General features: G+C 35.6%; 1 protein-coding gene across 4 annotated transcripts; it reads left to right on the top strand.

Moving 5' to 3' along the window:
- Nucleotides 1–1,530: 1,530 nt before the first annotated feature.
- LOC128997073 (BTB/POZ domain-containing protein 2-like) lies at nucleotides 1,531–20,162 on the top strand. 4 transcript variants are annotated; one of them, XM_054422652.1, is made up of 8 exons: nucleotides 1,531–1,747; nucleotides 4,507–4,643; nucleotides 5,341–5,486; nucleotides 12,178–12,391; nucleotides 12,855–13,005; nucleotides 13,978–14,593; nucleotides 15,686–15,870; nucleotides 19,844–20,162. In XM_054422652.1, the coding sequence occupies exons 1-7, from the start codon at nucleotides 1,717–1,719 to the stop codon at nucleotides 15,861–15,863; spliced, it is 1,473 nt and encodes a 490-aa protein (XP_054278627.1). In that variant the 5' UTR covers nucleotides 1,531–1,716; the 3' UTR covers nucleotides 15,864–15,870; nucleotides 19,844–20,162. The 4 variants fall into 4 exon arrangements, with proteins under 4 accessions (XP_054278627.1, XP_054278625.1, XP_054278629.1 ...); XM_054422650.1 differs by having other exon boundaries at nucleotides 15,686–15,857; XM_054422654.1 differs by having other exon boundaries at nucleotides 15,686–15,827.
- Nucleotides 20,163–20,899: the final 737 nt, after the last annotated feature.

The raw sequence follows: 20,899 nt of genomic DNA on the forward strand, positions 1-20,899 counted from the left end.
TCCAAAGAATAGCATGCGAGATTCAAATCTTTAACTTTCAGTTTTGGATTTTCTCCAGCAACTTTGAATCGTACAACAAATTTGATCAAATATAAAAAAACAACATTAACTAAAATCTACGAAAGGGCTGGAATGAAAATTGGACATTTCCATTTAAAAGATGAACATATAAAAACCCTGAGGTATTTTCATTTAAAAAACTTCAAACCCCCAAAACATCCCATTCCCATATGGTCTGATTTTGCAGGATCACAAGTTTATAATAGCTCAACAAATTCATGCCGAATTTCATCAAAATTGGACAATCAACTACTCGAATTATTGTGACACACTTATGGAAATTCGATAAAAAATAAATTATAATTATGATGATTTCCCTCTTTAGACAGAGGAGGTATAAAAGACAATAATACTGTACATATTTTCATGTTATTCAACTTTTTCAACATTGTTGATACTTTTTAAAGTATCAGCATTGACTTGTATCAGTTTCTGTGCAAAAGCTTTGTTTAGCAGGGACCTAATTTTAGAATCATGTTAGAACACATTATATTTCATATTGTGAAATTTCACTTTTTTCGGGAGAGGCTTACATATGCTATATTTGATTTAAATTATGCATAATTAATATGGTTCATATAATATGATTGCATTGTTGCTTGGCAGGAGCTGATGAGGACCATTTCCACCTCATACTTTTAGTCTTTAGCTGATAAACTATAAGAACAAGAACACCATCTCCAGCCACTCTTCTGCCAGTAAATCCATCTGTCACGACCGTAACTCACGCTTTTCTCTGGTGTGCGCTGACGATAAAAGCACATAAGATATTTTTACACAGACCAACCTGAGTGACATGCCCAGGCTACTAGTGACCAGTGTATACTATCTGCTGTTGGTTAGCTACGTCAAGTCCTCGCCCATCTGGCTGGATCAGGTGTTTGGAGTTTTCGGCAAGCCTTACAAAGTCCCACAGGTCACCGCCCCCGCCGCCAGTCAACCCCAGCCAATTGACAGATTCCGGCCGATCTGCGGAGTCATCAGTGGCGACAACTACGCCTCCTTCGGGGATCGAATATTCCCCTCCGCGCCCTTCTGTCCCTTCGGCAACAAATAGAGGCAAGGAGGGCACATGTGTCATGTGAATTCGAGTGCAAACGAATCATGCTTCTTAACACCCCTGACAATCAACAGGATGTACAATGCCGTCCCATAGAGTCAAAGCAACGCACACAGTTTCATTCACTAATTTAAGCTGTCGATGCTTCAGAAGGTTTGTAAAACGTTGTTAACCTAACGGGACAATGATTAACCATAGATTAAACATGGATTAACTTAACAGTTCTGAATTGTCTAAATTTTTATAGTGCCATACACTTGGTCACGGGGTGTTTGTGAACTATAATCAATGGCTAAATGTAAAGTCTCTTTTATCTGCGCAGTTGCAGTTGGCATTGTGTGTGGGAAATTCGGCTACAGCTACAACAAAACTGTAAAACAAAAAACAAAACTACAACAAACCTATCTAACTAGTTCTATCTGTCAAAACAATTTTCTCTTGATCCCTACTATGTATATAAAATAGAACATCAAGCAGATTTCTTATAACAATAATGTAAATATTATTCTCATGACATAGTTTTATGTTGAGTAGGAAGTAAAATAATTAGGTAGAGAAAGAGTAATAACAAATAAGAAGTGGAAAAGAGCACTCCAATGGAGCCCAATCTGGATGCCCAGGAAGAAGGTAAGCATAGGCCTATGTAATTTTATTTTATTTTTATTTATCATATTTTACATATCATTGGACATCTCTATTATCAGAGACAGGACCTATTGATAATACTTATCTCAAATGACTACCATCAAATATCAAACAGGCCTAAGTTAAACATTTTTTGCTAGCCTAGGCTTAAAATGATAACATAAATAGAACTAAAATGATAGCCTGACAAGAGAAAAAAAAACAGTTGATAGGCTGTTAGGTAATAATAACTACGTGGTTAGCGTCTCTGACTTGGGTGCGGGAGGAACGGGTTCAATTCCCGGCACATCCATAAAAAATTTAGGCTATTCTCTAGGCTGCACTTTACTTTACGTCCTACACTCATTCATATATCGTTTGAATGATATATCGTTTGGTTAGTTAGGTTAGGTTAACCAGGGCCGGTTTAACCCATACACGAACTACGCTGCCGCATATGGCGCCACGAAAAAGTGGCGCCAACGGAACAATTTTTTTTAATGTAATTAACGTAATTTTGCTTATTTTTTCTCAGAGTTCAAGTAGGCCTATTCAAAGCACCACAGTAAAGGCATTTATTCTGTTTGTACCAACAGCACTTGAAAAATGCGTATATTTGTACAGCACTACAACTCAAGGACTCGATGCCATTTGCAGTTTCGATCTGTAGTGAGCTGACGCTCGGCAGTCGGAGTTGGCAGCGTACAGCGCGGCGCCTGTGGGTTTCATTTCACGACTCACTCACTAGTCGAGATAAGCAAGCGCGCAGCGCCACTTGTCACAACACATAAATAATAAATAAATAAATATGGTCTTTATTCATGAGCGAATTTCAGTAACAATACTGTTTTACAAATTGACTCAAGTCAGGACTAAAACTAAACAAAAATTCTTAACACTACAAAACAAAATGGTTAGCACTTATAGAAAGCGTAAGTTAAGCGAACTTGGAAGAGTAAGATAAAAAACAAGCCAAATCAATAAGTAGATTTTTTTTTTAATCATCTGGTGGCGAGTCCAGTCAGCCCAAAGAAGTCACGATAGAAGACGGCAATGACGTAGGTATTTATTTATTTATTTTCCAAATTAAAACAATCAGCTGATCACAAACTGCAAACATTACGTCATTGCCATCTTCTATCGTGACGTCATGCTTGACGAGCATTACGGTCTGTTTTTTTAGCGTGGCCTTGGTTTTGCTAAAGTTTATATGATGAGTAAAAGTGTAAAAATGTTAAATTTCTGCGAATAATAAACAGTATTTTATTGCAAGTATTCTTCTAACCTAAACTTATAAAAAAGTGCTTCCCAAAATCATTGGGAAAAAATTCACAAATACGGTTAAGTTGTTCATGGCGCTAAGTTGCTAAGTGGCGCTGATTCGGGTGTTCGCTTAACTCTGAAAAATTCCTAGAACTGGCCCTGAGGTTAACCTAACTAACCAAACGATATAGCTTGATCGATATTTTCATTCGAATGAGTGTAGGACGTTAAGTAAAGTGCAGCCATTCTCTCATGACCTCCTTGTGAAATGTCACTAGCATTAGGCTAAGTACCTAACTTAAGAAAAAATATTAAAAAAACAATAACAATAAGAAATTAACCTTTTCATTTATTTCCCACGGTTAAACCAATTTTACAAATTTGTCTACATCAAGATGATAATACAATAACAATAACAATAATAAACAATAACAATAACAAGAATAACAATTTACAATTCTAAAATGCATAGCAAAACAACCATAACAATATAATATTCAATGCAGTAGCAACAAATATAATAGAAAATTGGAAATTACATAACAATAACATGACTGTATCAGCACTTGTAACTTTTGGTTGTGAATCAATCATTATTTACAAGTATTTACAGGTAATTTACAAGTTTAATGGCAAGGACTACAAAAAAACATTGATAATTATTCAATACAATAGCAACAGATAATAAAGAGGATACTCAAAGATAACATAATTATTTACAGCATAATATTACATTATTAAGAATACAGTAGCAGAACAGATGGCACCAATAATAAGTAGGAGAAGTGTGTTTGGAGGAAAAGTGAGGAGACCATGCCCTCACAGACACTGGTGTAGCCCTTTAACGCAGCTACCAAAAGATAACAAACACACTGCATTATATTGAAAGAAAACTATGAAAAGTGAGGAGACCATGCCCCCACTAAAAAAAAAACACAAACACTTAGATGTGGCCCTTTAACACAGCCACCAAACACCCAGCACTACACAGAAGCTCAATTCCACCACCAACGGACCCAGCCACTTCGTACTGTACTTGAAGAAGACTTTCCATCTATCACTGCTCCAAGTAGAGGACTGAGCGTCTACCTTTAACCTTTAACGTAGCTTAAGTTAAGTTAGGCCTACTTAAGAAATAAGCATGAAGACCTGGTAACCTATGCTAAAGCGATGTTGTAAACGTAGATTAAGTTGATGTTCATATTGTAACTTAAGTTCTACCTAGGTTAACATCTTCATCACTTTAACAATATAACACTTGGTTTGTAGGCTTAAGACTGAATTAAGACAATACAGGTTTTTACGTACCTCCGTCAAATAGTCCAATGATAAAGATTGCTAGGCCCCAGCTACTAAATGAAGCAATCTTTATCATAAGACTATTTGACAGAGGTAGGTAAAAACCTATTATTGACTTAATAAATTAGTCCAGGGGCTAGAAACATGAATTTTGATTAAGACTGAATGCTTTCTGTTTAACTTATTTTTTACTTCAACAGCTGGACCGTCCACATCGAGTACTGTGCAACATGTGGATGTTGACCCTCTGCCAATGGGAGCGGCTGATTACTTGTTCAGCCGAGAAACACTTCATGACTGTCACTTCAGAGTGGGAAACGCTGAAGACATACCTGTTGTAAGCTTATTTGTATTATCATAATGGATAGTAGTCTAAAATACACTGTGTTGTAAAAATCTAGCCTAAATATATCAAAAAAGTTAGTAAATCTAGGCTCTTTACAATATGTATGGGCTTTTATTGGTAGTTGCAAGGCAGCTAATGTAACAGAAACAAGTAAAACGATCAAGAATTAGGCTATAAATAAATATGGTGATGAATGTACAGTACATGTTTAACTTAGGTCTACATTTGAAGATAGATACCTACAGACTTCAAAGACTGCAAGTAATTTAAGTCGTTAAAGCCTTACCGTAATGCCATACATGTATTTGGTCCGGCTAATAAGATTAAGGTTAGGCCTATACGATTGTGTTTTGTGTTTATTGTTGGTTTAAGATTTTTCTTGCCTCACTAACCTGTTGCGAACATTCCACACAAGGATTTAGTCTTGAAAACAGCTGTTTTAGTCAAATGTGGTTTCATTACGTTCTACTGTACATGGTAACGAGTTTCACCTGACACCAGCTGATTATCTGAATGGTTATAAACAATTACATAACCTCTGTTAGAGGTTATGAGTAGTGATTGGACTAGTTAACGTATTCTACTAAGTTATAACATGACTTAATGACTTTTTTACTGTACAAATTTACCACGCAATCAATCCTTGCAAGACACTCGCCAGATTTCTAACTGAAGAATCTTTTATTAGGAGACTCTGGGTGCTGTGAAAGCTATGCTTCTAGCGCACAGTCCTGTGTTCCGCAACATGCTTCAAGAAAGTGATCTCCGTGAAGACACGAGGAAAATTATCAACCTACCAGACGTTCACCCTGATGCCTTCAAACTTTTGCTGAAGTAAGAAAATGTAGATCTGTGACACGTTACTCATTGTAAGATGTGTTTGTTTACCAAACCTTGTTTTCTCTGGATTTTGTAATAAATGGTAGTAGCCCTACTTCTGAAGAAAAAATACATTGAATTTCATTCACAAGTTTAAGTTTGCATTTTTTGAGTGTTTGACAGCCTCTTTTTATCGTGAGTAAAGATTTTGTATACATAGTTTAATCTTGAAGATCTAAAAACGGCTTGCTTGCACCTTCCTTTTTCATAACATTAATACTTTTTTTTGGAACTTAAGATATGTTGGATTAGTATTATGTCCAATCTATTTATATTTTTCTTTTAGGCATAAATATAATTGTTATTTCAAAACCTCGATTTCATCTTTTTTCAATAAATGACAGCAGATAGCAGGCAAGGCACTGACTCATGCGTTGTTTTGAAGTCGATAATGCTAGTTTTATTCGTGATATAATTATTTGTTTAGGCCTAATAGATTTTTTACAGTAGTGATTTAGGTACAAGCAATATGACTCTATTTCATACAGATATTTACAGTTTTAGCTGAGTTGTTAAGAGGCATCATCACCTTTGCTCTGTTTGCGATTTGGGGGGGATGACTTGGGTGGTAGATGAGGGTGAGCGGGGAACAGTGCGGGGTCAGTATTCATGCCGTTCTAAAAACATCGTTATTTTAGCCGTCACCGCACGCGCACTGCCACGAGTTCGCGCAGTACCATCGCCCTGCCCTGCCTAGCGTCGGTCTTGGAATACTCTACTGTACATGTTCAAGAAACATGAAGAGAGTTTGTATATTATAAATGGTAGTGATAAATTATTTTTAAATGCATTACTAATTTCATTGATATGATTCCATGTAATAAAAGTTTATATTCTCTGTTCTTTTATTCTTCTAAAATAAAAGAAAATAGTAAACAAATGTATTCCAATGGAACAAAACAGTACAGTACCACACCAGGATATTTTAAGGAGTTAACAATATAGCCACCATTTCGTTACTGAAGATATTTCTGTTAATTTTTTGCAGAGTTACAACACACACAATGATGGTAACAAACAATATTTCAATGTTTTAGATGCTATATGTATGTAATACAAAAACTCTCTTTGTCATGACAATAATTATAATAATACCTTTATCTAGGTAGAAAATTACAATACAGCAAATAACAATAATATAAAAATTCAAAATGGCAAGTAAATTAATTTATGTACAGGTATTGAAATATATTATAAGAAAAAATCAGTACAAAAGCATTTCACATATTTCAATGTTGAATCCTAACGCATTTTGCGGTAAGCCTGTATGAATACCATGATGTATATTTACAGATTAACGATTACCTAATTATAGTTACAAAATTAAACATACAACAACCAATAGTCAATACATTAATATAAAAAACAAATCGTAATGAATAAACTATACAATATCTGTCCAAATCACAGTAATGAAGGTTTCAAAACTAAATTAATCACTAAATTATTTTCAAAATTCAATGTTAAAAGTAATTTTTAGCACGTTTATTCAGTACGTCCCTAAGTTGTTGACTGTAATTTATCTTTCTGGTCTTCTGGCTTCTGTTCTTTCATGGCAGCTTGTATACTGGGTTTCTTATTTCCATGGACCTGGGGTGACAGGGATATACTAATTCTGGTAATATACAATCCACATAAAACCTTTTCAATTTCTCTTCCATCTGGTTTTGCCAAAAATCGTCATCCTTCATGATTTCTTCAATTTTGATTCCATGAGGTGTCCACAGGGCGAAGTAACATTTTTGTCGTTTTGATATGTGAAGTTGTCCCTGGATCTGATAAAAGAACTTGTGTTTCCTGTTTATTTCTATTTTGTTCTCATTGAAACTTAGGAAAGGGAACTTTTTCGATCTTATTGATTCTTCTGGGGTTAGGTTTTTGCATGACTCTGGACATTTAACCTCAACAATGCTATCATTCCCAATTAGACCGTCAGGACTGGCGCCTAAGTATTGGATGTTTTCGTCGATGAACAATCCGCACTTTTCAACAATTACTCCCAATACTTCTTCAATTTTCGTTATGGCATTAAGTTCATTTTCTTTTCCATATCTTGTCGCTGAACAATCAACATCACTATACAGTAGTGTCTTTACGAGGTTTCCACAGCCCGTTGTTGGTCGACGTTTACAGACCGTACCGAAGTTAGATGCGGTGAGCAACTTGCGCCTTTCTTCTTTCCATAGGCCACTGTCCGACTGTAGAACGGTATTTCTTTCAATCAAGATAAGTTCATTCCTGTTTCTTTTTAGAGATGTTGCTAGATTTCAATTTAGACCTCCTTACCTTTTCCCTCCTTCGTCTTTCTCTCAGAACCTTTTGTACCCACCTAAGTTATTGGGTCTTTAAAACCTTCCCAGGACTCTTTTTAACTAGATTTTTATGTAGTTTGTAAAGTGCGAGTTGTGAGTTGTGGGATACAACTGCAGCAGAACATCTCGCCTGGTATGACCTTTTCTTGGCAAAGTTTATTCGTTTGCCACCAACAAACTTAGCAACTTTCGAGTTGAAATGCTCAGCAGGGTTGTTGTTTTGCTTTATAATCAAGCTTTTGGCATTGTCGCACAGATAGCTCACGTGCCTCATCACCTTGTGGTAGATGCCACTCGTCTTCATCTCAGGGATGTAATTTATCTCTCCATCCTTCCTCCCTTTACATCCAAAGTAGCCGATTTCCTCGCACTTAAGATGTTCTCCGAACACGTGGCTTGGCGAATTTCTTATGTCATTTTGTAGACGCAAAGTCTTTTCTCTATGGTTTTCCTTCTGTCTGTAGTCAGCTGCCTTTGTTACAGCTGACCTAAGTTTGAAGACCTTGCTTCTAAGTACGTTTCGGGTGAGGTTCATAAGGTCCAAATTTCACAAAGTCCAATGGTTAAAATATTAATAAACATAGCGTTTCACAAGGTCCAAATTTCACAAGGTCCAACGTTAAAATATCAAATGAACAGAGCGTTTCACAAGGTCCAAATTTCATAAGGTCCAAAACTATGACATTCAAACAATCGCCGTTTCACAATGTCCAAATTTCACAAAGTCCAATGTTAAAATATCAAATAAACATAGCGTTTCACAATGTCCAACGGTACAGTCTCGGCCAGAAGTCGCTGCAGAGGTTGCCGTGGTTCGGTATGTAGGCACTACACTACCTAGTGTTGTTGCCACGCGTCACAAAACATCATTGTGGGTCCGTAGATACGTTGTAAAGAGTGTAAAGTAGTGGTATTCACCCCCTCCGCAGCAAACCTGCAGACTAATCGATTTTCCATTTCCCTTATTTGATTTACACTAGAATATCTCCTTAAAATTATCACATTTATTCCATATTTAAATAGCATTAGTTTAACAAGTACCGTACTTAGGTTTGCTGCAACAGGGAGTAATCAGTAATCAGTAGTTGAGCGCCGGTGGACGGTGCCTACTATCTGACCGTGGCAACCACTGTAGAGACTTCTGGCCTAGACTGTACCGTTGGACCTTGTGAAATATGGACCTTGTGAAACGCTCTGTTTATTTGATATTTTAACGTTGGACTTTGTGAAATTAGGACATTATGAAACAGTGGTTATTTGAATTTTATAGTTTTGGACTTTATGAAATTTGGACCTTGTGAAACGCTCTGTTTATTTGATTTTTTAACATTGGACTTTGTGAAATTTGGACATTGTGAAACGGTGATTATTTGAATGCTGTAGTTTTGGACTTTATGAAATTTGGACCTTGTGAAACGCTCTGTTTATTTAATATTTTAACCGTTGGACTTTGTGAAATTTGGACTTTATGAAACGCTCCCTACGTTTCTTAGAGTTATTGGACCGGCGCCTTTTGTCCAGTACTATGTCTCTTAGTTTTGAGCAATAATTTTGAAGTAGGTGATTTGTACATTCAATCTTAGAGACTGTGTAATGTTTGTATGACCTACATTCGATTAGTTTATTGTAGACGTTTGAATCGCCATCAGCTAGGACGGTCCCGTAAATGGCCCCATACATTTCAATACTCCTACAAAAACCTTCGAAAATAATGTCAGCTTCCATGCTGGGTGAAGAACCTGTCCAGTTTTTGTAGCATGGATGCGGCGATGCAGGTAATCCTTTCTCAGTTGCACTGGCGCAGATAGTACAGTACTTATTGCGTACTCCAAGAAAAATCACCTTCTTTGAGTGAGCTCCAACGATAGCTGCCTGGAAAAAAATTCCAGGCAGCTATCGTTGGAGCTTTCAAGGCGTATCGTAATTTCCTTTCAAGGCGCCATTTCATCAGGCCAACGTTGAAACATCTTTTCTTGCGTTTAGCACTCAAAAATAAGTTGCCTTTTTTCGAGACTCTTCCCATAATGCAGAAGAAACCCAAGTAGACAGAAAAAATACAAAACGACGTAAACTGTTTACTGGCGAATGTTAGCAGTACGATCGCACGATGCAGTAATCAAAGCCGGTAGCAGGACCGCAGGACTACTAGGGCTAGACAACGATGTAAAAACTACTGAGTTAAAAATACTGAGTAAAAAATACTGAGTTGTTTATATCGTTGGGGCTAGATCACTAGATCAGGTGACGTGCAGGTGTGTAGCCGACAGCCAATGACTGCAGCGGCAGTGATGACTCACTGTAGGGCGTAGGCCTATCCACGCTGTTCCCAGAATTTGACAAAAATGTACGCAAAACACTCAACACTCTATATGATCCATGTAACCTCACATCATCATCACGACCCTCGCATGTCCACGATTACGATATCCATTGAACACTGGACCTTAGGCATACGCTGAAATAAAGGACATATCTTGTTGAACAAGGTTTTTAAACATAAATAGGCCTACCCCGCCTCAGTAAACCTGCAGACTAAGTGAATTTCCATTTTCCTGATTGGATTTTCACTGAAATAGGAGCCCTCTGGGGACCTCAATAAAGTAAATCGGTCCCGGGTCGAGGTCTTACCACAAGACCTAAGACAATAGCTTCCCTATTTGGAAAATTCACTTAAAAATAACCCCTTGGGGCTAAATAAACACCATTTACGTAAACACCATAGTAATTCTCAAATTTTCATTTTTTTTTATTGCACTAGCCGTGTACTCGTGCTTCTCTAAGTAAGTTTAGAGGAACTTGTTAACAAATAATATAATATAATTAACCCTATTATTTAAATTGTTATCCATTACTACTTTAATTTGACTAAGATATGCTGATTTATCTTAGACAATTTTGAGTTGTAACGCAACTAGAATAATAAAAAACGTAACAGACAGATAGACATTCAAATTTCATGGTTTTTTCAAGGTTGGTCTTGGTTTCAGCGTTATTTCAAACAATCATGTCAAACACAAAAATAAAATAAAATTATAACGAATATACAGACAACAGTTTTATTTAATTTTTCTCAGTACCTTCCTACATTTGTTTTATTTCGATTTTCCATTTTAACAATATTTTCAAGGGACAATAGAGAATAGAGAATGAAATGGTAAAATTAATATGAACCACTCATTTTCATGTTAAGATTGTAGTTACTATCTTCCGTAATGACACAGTAAATAGACTCTATATATGTAAGTGTTATGGTAATGATGATAATAATAGATTGGACTTCGACAGTAAGTTCTACTACCACAGTGAGCAGAGCGACCTTGCGTAGGTCAGAGAAGCAGATCAAGTTTTATAGGATGGCTAGTAGCGAGTTTACCAGTAGATTCAAGTGACGCTCAGGCTACAAAACATGCGTTCCTATTCTCCTGTTTTGGACGCTGTTTTTCACCCATTTTACATGAAATGTTTACCATTGTTTACAGAAAGGGCTGAATTTTTTTTCTATTAAAAGCAAATTACAACATTTAAACTTTATTACGGTCGAAATCGTTACCAAACTTTGGAAAAATTGACCTATTTTCACATTGTATTAACAAAAATCTATGTAAAAAACTCTTATTTTCAGGTTATACATGAAAGCAGATACTCTTTGTGAACAAGTTAAGACATATACCAAAGTTCTAACTTAAAAATTGGCGTCCGAAATGGGGGAAAAGACAACGTATGTTTGTACGTGTTTTTCAGGGGTGAGGATGCCTCTTAAAGTGCATGCCTAACAATCAAAAGGTCCCTGGTCCGATCCTTGGAAAAGTCAGGAGCTTTTTGATCGTTCAAAACTGGACCTAGCTGTTCCTGACATTGGGCTTTAAAAATGTTATCCTGATGAAACAGCTGATATTAGTCAGTAACAAAGCTACACAGATCATCTCACACCATTCTACACTCATCCTTCACTCATATGGGTTAAAATACGCACATAGGTGGCGTCCCCATCTCAATGAATTGATAATTGATACTTCATAAAATATTTAGATGTTTTGATAGAATGTTGGTTGGTGGAGGGAGGGAGGGGATCTGAGTCGGAGGGGTTGCTCGTTTTAACTAATGTACATACAATTTGTTTTTGTATTGTACCCCCTACCCCCTGATGATACTGTAGTTGTAGCAAAACATTTTATGTTGATAAAATACTCAAGGTACTGTTGGGATAAGGTAATTAGCCTTCATCAGTCGTAAACCGTCACACAATTAAATAGATATCAACCGATAACATATAAACTACTGTAATATTTTTTTATCTCAAATAAATTTCCTGGATAACAAATGACTGCTTTCAGGTATGTGTACAACTCGTTGGACGAACCTTTAGACTTGTCCCGAGACATGGCGATGAAGCTTTTCTTCGCTGCTGATAAATACCTGATAGAGCCCTTGCGCAAGAAGGCGATTAACCAGCTGATTCCTAGAACGGTTGATGAGGTGTTTCCCGCGCTATACTGCCTCACACTCTGCACTACGGGTATTGACTGCCTCGAGAACATTGTGAAAACAGTGAGTAAATAATGTTGGCACACAAATTGTTTAGTAACATTAAGGTGTATTGATTGAGTTGTTAAATCTGCTAGGACTGCTGATGGAACTGTTGTCCAAACAAGACTCAACCCATCTCTGATCAAAAAAATTTATTTTTTGTGTAAGGCACAAATCACTTTTAGGCACAAATAGTTCCTAGGGTCTCCTCTCAAATGACGATCGTTTTTTCAGATCCCTGTCAAGAATATTAATCTCCACTCATATTGATGTTGTTGAAACATTAAACAGGGACATAAAAATGTCAAAAATTTAGACAAGAAATAAAAAATAAATATTCGACTACTATGGCCACAGGTAAACTCAGATGACATGTCTGGACTCCTTCCATTGGTAGAGTCTCGTGCTCGGCTCGAACAAATATCATACGCACACACCTTTAAAAATTATCACAGATTGATGTTAAGAAGTTTCCTCCTTGTAGGTTGTGCAAACGCGGACAACGGAAATCTTCAACTGTCAACAGTTTCTGGAGCTCAACTCAGACTGTTTGGTGTTCATTCTGAAACAACCCATTCTCAACTGTAGGGAAGTGGAAGTGTGGAAAGCTTCTGTCAAGTGGGCAGAACATCAAGGTATAAAAGCACTAAAGTATTTAAAAATGTTTAAATTATGAAATATTTTTTTTTATTTGTATTTCTGTGTAGACCTAAATACAGTAGAACCCCCCCCGTTAACCAAATTTGGGTTAAAACCTAAATGGTTTCATAAAATAATACAGTGCTAAAATATAAGTATTTATCTTCAGTTGTTCAGTTTAACGTATTTTCATTGGATAATTTTTGTAGCTGAAATATAACACTGTATTATATAGACATTGTTTTAAATTCACTTTTCCTTCTCACCGTGGTAATACATAGGCTATTTTTAGCATATGACGGGTTAACTGAAAAACAGCTCTCCTCCTTTTATTTTGGCTAACCGGGGTCTACTGTATCTACATAGGACTGTTTGTTTTGAGTGAATGCTAAAATTTAACACAGAGGTAAGTTTTACTAGGCTGTTTGTGTAAATCAATGAGGTTTTTTTTATTGGTTAGGTTATGCTTTATCTTGTATATCAATTATACCAGGACCCCATTTTCTTATACCTTACACACAATAATTATTGTGCCTTTATCCAAACACTTAAAATCTCTTTAATTACCCAAGTTCATGCCGACTCTCACTATTCCAACATGTACAGGGGAATCATGCCCTGTCTGTAATGTACTCTGTGACTATTAGAGTTCATTTATCAGTTTAGACATGGTAAAAATCAATGTTTATTGATTACCTACACGATTACACAACTTGTAATAAATAAGTTTACATATTAAAAAATCACTGTTCAATCAAGCAAAGCACGGTACTGTTCTGCTTCCTCACACTAACCATTTTAAGAACTGTAGAACCGGACTGGAAGAACGTGAAGCTGTCACGACAAGAATCAATTTCTAGTTCTAAAAATTAGCTGATGATTCACTTATTGTAGGGTCACACTACCTATCAAGTGTCAGATTACCAATTGCCAATTGTATTTTTTTCATCACATCTTCTACTTTTCAGGTCAAACCAGTGAGGGCCAAGTTCTCCGACAGATTCTTAAAGAACCACTGAAATACATAAGGCTGTGTACAATGACCAACGCACAAGTGTTTAGCGAAGTAGCACCGAAAAACATACTGACCGATTCAGAGACTTTGAAAATCGTAAGATTAATCACGACGAATGACATGTCTGAAGCGACGGAGAATGACACAGATTTTTGCATGAGCAGATTACCCCGGAGAATGAGTGATCGTCCATTTAACGTCCCCTCGTGGGGCTCGTACTTTGACCTGGGACACAAAATGTATGTTGGCGACGAAAAAGGATCAGGCTGCCGGTTGGATATCAGCGATTACGCGATCACCCTCAAGTCCATAGCCTGCCGAGGGAAAAAGAGCCCTTTCAGTGAAATAGACTTTTTAACGAGCACTCGCAAGTATCGATGCGTTTGCAAGGTGATTTTGAGCATCTACGACAACGATGTGTTGAAGGAAGTGTGTGTGATTGACTTTGACCAAGAAGTGAACTACGAGGAGGAGTTTATCATCTTGACCATGTACCAGGGCAATTACTGGAAGCTGGCTTGTAAACATGTGTACAGGATACATCTGGAGTTCCGTGAACCACATCCCAGGTTTGTGTTTAACATATAATGTTCATTTTGGCTTTTTGTAATAAGTGTTACAGAAAATCTGTAATTTTTTATTGTATTGGAACATATCCAGCTTTCTTTCAATTCTTCCCAAATCAACTTAAGTTTTTTTGTCTTATCATTAGTGATTTGGCATGATTGTTTCTCTAGTTTGAATTAAACTAGTTCTTTTGACTGTGTTGGAATTGGAAGCACATCTGAAACCTTAATTTACAGATAGCCCTCATAGAAAATGCTTGGTTAATGGAAAGTTGTCCAATCATTTTGGTTAAAAAGCTTGCTTATTGTACAGAAGCTAGTAGTTAAAATCAGCACACTGTCAGTTGTTAAATACTTACCGGTATACTAAATTTATTTTGAATTAAAAATTGCTATGATTTAGTTCCATACATAGTCAAAAGTATAACTTTATTTGGGTTTCAGCTGTAATTTACCATGTTTCCAGATCCAAGCTACCATTATTCTAGCTGTAATATAACATGTTTCCAATTAAAAAAAATTCAGAACTAATCTATTATGTTTCCAACTCCAAGCTACCTGTTTCTAGCTAAAATCTACCATGTTTCCAGCTGCTAACATTGTTCCAGGTCTAATCTATTATTTTTCCAGCTCCAAGCTACCATGTTCCTATCTCTAATCTACGATGTTTCCACATACAAAACTACAATGTTATCAGTTCTAATCTACCATGTTTTCAGCTCCAAGCTACCATGCTACTAACTCTAATCTACTATGTTTCCAACTCTAATTTACCTTGTTTCCAACTCCCAAAAAAAGGTGCTACCAGCTGTGATCTACCATGTTTCCAGCTCCAAACTACCATGTTCCTATCTCTAATCTACGATGTTTCCACACACAAAACTACAATGTTATCAGTTCTAATCTATCATGTTTTCAGCTCCAAGCTACCATACTACCAACTCTTATCTACCGTGTCTCCAGCTCCAAACAACCATACCATTAACTCTAAATCTACTGTGTTTCCAACTCTAATCAACCATGTTTCCAGCTCCAAGCTACCATGTTTCCAACTCTATTCTACCGTGTTTCCAACTCTAGCTATCATGTTTTCAGATGGTGTTCCAATCTGAGGGATGGTGAGCCGCTGTGCAGTGAACACCATTTTGACGGAGGTTGGCTGGATTGTTACTGGAGTTGTAACCACATTGTCAGGCTCCACTACACTCGTCACTCTAGCAATCGACCAATACCCATGGTATTGATGGGTTTATATGATCGACCAATGGTATAGCTACATGGTACAGTAGACCCTCTCTTAACTGACACATGATCAACCGGTGATTTTAGTTGCCTCCTCGGACAAAAAAAGAGGTCGGTTTATCCGCTGTGAATAGTTAATCCGGTTGGCTTTAAGGAACTTTTCTATCACTTAAAAGATTTTAGTCCTATCTTAATGAAGTAGTGTAATAGAATAGAATCGTGTCCATGCAGTGCTATTTTTTTATAAACTAGATGTTTTCAAGTATTTTTTATGGCATTTGTACATAAAATCATGTAAATAGTTTTAATGCAAAAATGCATGTATGTAAAAGTTAAAATTCAACTTTGTGTTTTTTTTCCTAACATAGCTTCTCTATTTTGAAAAGTAAATTGCAGTACTGTAGTATAGAAGAGACAGATTACCTTTGTACAGTCAAGTAAAACACTACAGATCCGTCACAAAAAAAATATTTTTTCATTGTTGCTTGTGAACATTATTAGAAAATATTCTAAAATCAAGTTTCTAAATACGGCATTGAGTTACATTTATGTCTACAGAGTATTGCTCATGTTTACATAGTCTAGGCCTACTGTTCTAATATTTAGTATATCTGTGCAAAGCCTGGTGAGGGGGCTGTTAAGAGAGGTTGCACTGTCCATACTTACAGACATATTAAACTATACCATGTATTTATAGACACTTTTAAAATGTCAGTTCAGCAATCATTTTAATGTATTAGAAAATTAAGACTCATTCTGGAATAATGAACCCTTTGTGCTTAGTCGAGGCGAAATAGTTTTATTATCAGTCGTCTCTGTTGTACGCTTTATTGGCTCAGCAGCTACCTTAGCGTCTTCTTCCCACTTACTTGAAATCATTTAAGTTTCAAATTTATCACTTGATTTTTTTCATATAACATGCACAATAGTAATACATTGTAAATGCTATTCATTTTTTATGTATCATCTGTTATTTAATGTACTATCTGTTATTATCTGGGATTAACTGCCATCAGGCATTCAAAACTGTTATTTTTCATTGTTTTTCTATGCAAAACTACAGATATAAATGAAATATATGGAAAGTCTAAAACATATAGTGTAAAGCATATAAAGCGACTAAACAATTCCCGTCTCAAATCTTTATCGGAGGTGCTATGCCTTAGCCGTTGTACCTAGTCCATTTTCACATGTACATCAGATTACCAAGCTCTGATAGAAATGAATAAATTGTTCAAACCCAACGACAACTAAATGATGGAATGTAAACCTTCAATATTAGTTTCACCTACTCACGCCATACAAGTAGTTTAGTTTTATGCAGCAATTAACCTTAGTTTGCTGCTATCCTCGAATGTCTTTTATTTCCTCCTGATGTAGCCCAAAGTCTCAGTAATGTACTTTAATACTTTTTTTATGAAATGGCGACCATACATAGTAGGTATTTTAAGCCAAGTATGAATGGGGGTGAGTGGCGCGATCTTGTAGTCTTGTGAGTAACAGCCGACATTCCTTAGACACAGCTGCAACTCCAAGTATCGGAATTAATTGGGCCCGTAACACATTCGCAAGATTAAAAAATTGGATTTTTACCAAAATTTGTGATATTTTAAAGAAACTAGGCCAAGTCAAGCCAATCTTTTACTATTGCAATTGCAGGATACATCTGCAAATATTTTTCAATTTCAAAAAAATCATTCACCGCGTGGACGATGATGATGTCTTCAAGACTGAGAAAGATGTTCTAGATTTGGCCGGGATCACAGAAATATGTCAAGTGTCCATTACTGCGGGAGACAGTAATCATGGCTACTTGACTGCGGGATAGATTTTTCATTTTGCCGCAGTCACGGAAGACGATGTTTCTATGTTGACGTTTCCATGAATGCAAGAGATGATGATGATTTCTGCTAAACCACAGAAGGTGTGAAAGATTTTGCAGCCATTGCAAAAACCGTTGACGATGTTTTTGTGACTGCGAGAGAACTTTATAATATAGGATAATCGTAGGATCTACTGTAAACTTTTTTGACATTGGAAATATTTCCAGGTAAAGATCAAGTCACTTAGAGCAGGCATTCAAGGTCTTATAAAAAACTCAATCTTAATTTTCTCTAGAGAGTGTTTCCATTGGCAAGCTGTGCATCAAGGGTTATCAGAACTCAAAACCGTAATTTTTTTTTATTTACACTTGATTATGACCAGAATTAAGTTCATATTATACCTTTTGCTTTTAGGTAAAAGTCTTACTTTCAGTTGTTGTCTTTTATAGGTTACTTTTAATATGTGAGAGGTTGATAGGAGTCGTATTCAAATACTGTGGATTGTTAAATTGTTATCACTCTTCACCATCAAATAAAATTGAAGGTAAACAAATGGCCAGTATGTTTGAATTGAAATCTAACTTCAATGCCAATGTTTAACTTCCAAACTTAAAATATTAATAAAATCTACAGCTTCTCTTGTCATGTAGCTTATTGTATTTTTGTGCGTTTTGAATAATATTTTTCAGATTTTTACTAATTTTTTTTTTGATTGTTTCAATTTTTTTTATTTTTGCACTAAAATATTATATGCAGGGGGTGTCCATAAAAACGTTTCAGGGCTTTGGGATATGGATCCTCATGCCAAAACAAAGAAAAAAGTTCATGTGAAGGGATGTCCGAAAATGCTTATTCACCAAGATATCCACCTTTTTTATAAATACAAATTTATATCTTTAAAGTTTTTCAACTGAGCTTTATAAACTGGTAGGATGTATATGATAGTTCAAAAGACCTATGTTAGAAAAATAATAATTTTGGTCTAATTTTTTTATGAAAAAATTTCAGGAACACTTTTTTAATGTAGATGTGATTTGAAAACTTATCAGAAATTTAAAAACCTATATATAGTTTTTTTTTTTTGCAATAAGGCTAAGTTTGTCAGCGTGCCCTGACCTTCTTACCAGACAAAATTTAGGTCAAGTCTAACTTTGGTACTTTAAAAAAGTATTGATTTAAAAAAATAAAAATTCTTATACTTAAATCAGTGAAATACTAGGCCTTCTTTAATTGCAATGAAATTGTGAATACAACAAAATTAACAAAATTGCAGCTGAGATGAAATGGTGAACACCTTCCCCGATTGCAGAGGAATAATGAACGTCTCCTACGTTCACGGCAAAATCGTGAAAATGTTTCGTGGTCTTCACTGTAGTCTCTCAAGATAGTGGCCAAATAGTGATTTTCAATCGTGCACTCTTAGCGTACATTTTTATCAAATACGACCACCTAACAAATTATCAGAGGAATTAATTTTTGAAGAGTAAATAAATCCACTTCCAAAGCCAAGCCGTGTGAATACTCTCTGAGCCAATAAGAACATTTTTTGAATCTGCTAGTGTCTTCACCAGAATCTTTGAGTGCTGCTGTGATTTTTTGAAAGTATACATTTCTCACTTGTATAATATGATCATCAGACAATATTAACGGGGCAGTGATGTCGGTTCCTCTCCTTGCACACCCTTACCTGGCATAGCCTGCCCACCAGCAACAACAGTGATAAACTTTTAAGTTTAAAAAATCCCATACCATTGCATTATTTAATTACATTTCTACTTTTCATAGTTGTTAAATATTAATTAAAAAAAAAATACTTGTATAAGCCTATTCCAACTTTCTAGAATCTCCCAAGAACTCAAAATTTCACAGTAAAAATTAGGCTTGATTCTAAATTTAGTTGCAGCTTCAAAATCTTGCCATCACTAACAAGGCACAATTTTAAATGATAGGGCCTAGTTTGAACTTGAGTTGAATGTTTACAAATGAATTACTAATATACTTGCAATGTCAATACATGTAAAATGTCCATTACATTAACGGTTTGATTATACTAATGTTCTTGCGCTTCTTAATCCTGGCTATAGAACCAGCGGATGTTAAGTTACAAGGCTAAAACATCATTCAGCTCAAATATTTGCCTTAAATACACTGTTTTGTCACGAGTTTAATCTAATGTGTTTTCTTCCAGATTGAGGAAGACATATTTTGAGCCGTGAACGTCGCTGTTTACGGTAATTGAATGTCTGCCCGTGAAATTTAAAAAACAATTCCATTTTAAAAACCCATAAGTGTTGCAAAAGACATGTTCAGCTTTAGAATAGCTTTAGTTTACTAATCTTAGTACTGAGAATGTATAGATTTTTAAAACTATTGATCCATTAAGATGGATTCAAAAGATAGATTTTTGTTGTTATGTGTTAAAGTATATTTTTAAAAGTTTTACCAAAAGAGGGTGTATTTTTCCATTATTTGTTGACAAAAATGTGAAATAAATACCATAAACCATATTTTATATTAATAATGTTATTACTTTTCAATTTTTTTATACCCACTCAACCATCCTTTACTTAACAACTTAGATGGTGTTTGTGACGAAGTCTTAAACTATGTTTTACTCCTATAAGAAATATATATAATATTTCAACAATCGGATAGGTCTCCACATAGGCGATGTCTGTCAGTTAATATCTATTATCCACCTTTTGAAACTAAAATATTTGATCAGAATAGATGATACAGTAATACTTTTTCATCCCAGAGGTTGGAGGAACTAATCTGCGGAGACACACAAGTCTTAGTCCATTGACTGTGCCAGAGCTTCAGAGGTCTTTGAAAACTGAAAACCTTTACAACTGATGAAAAAAATGTTATACAATATTGTAGAAATTGGTGTTTTTCATCTCTGGTTAGTTTTTAGCAGTTTAAAATCTTTTAATTAATGACTAAATTTAAATAACAAAAACACACCATTCTATGACAGAAATATTATTTGTGTATAAATGAGATGACTAAAGCCATTTTCTATTAGACAATGAATTGGAAGTTGTATTAATACTCAAACACACTGCACACTGTAATACACGACAAACAAATAACAATATATTCAGTGGTCGTTGTTGGGATTGAATAGAAATTAACTCAATTTCCTACAACTAACACAAAAGATTTACACGGTTCACAATAATTAGGAAAAATACTTATGCAAACTTAAATCATTTTTTTTCTTCTTTTTTTTTGTGATGGT

The sequence above is a fragment of the Macrosteles quadrilineatus genome, unplaced genomic scaffold, assembly GCF_028750875.1.
Source record: "Macrosteles quadrilineatus isolate MER2022 unplaced genomic scaffold, UCM_ALF_1.0 Scaffold_6__1_contigs__length_79288215, whole genome shotgun sequence".
NCBI lineage: Eukaryota > Metazoa > Arthropoda > Insecta > Hemiptera > Cicadellidae > Macrosteles > Macrosteles quadrilineatus.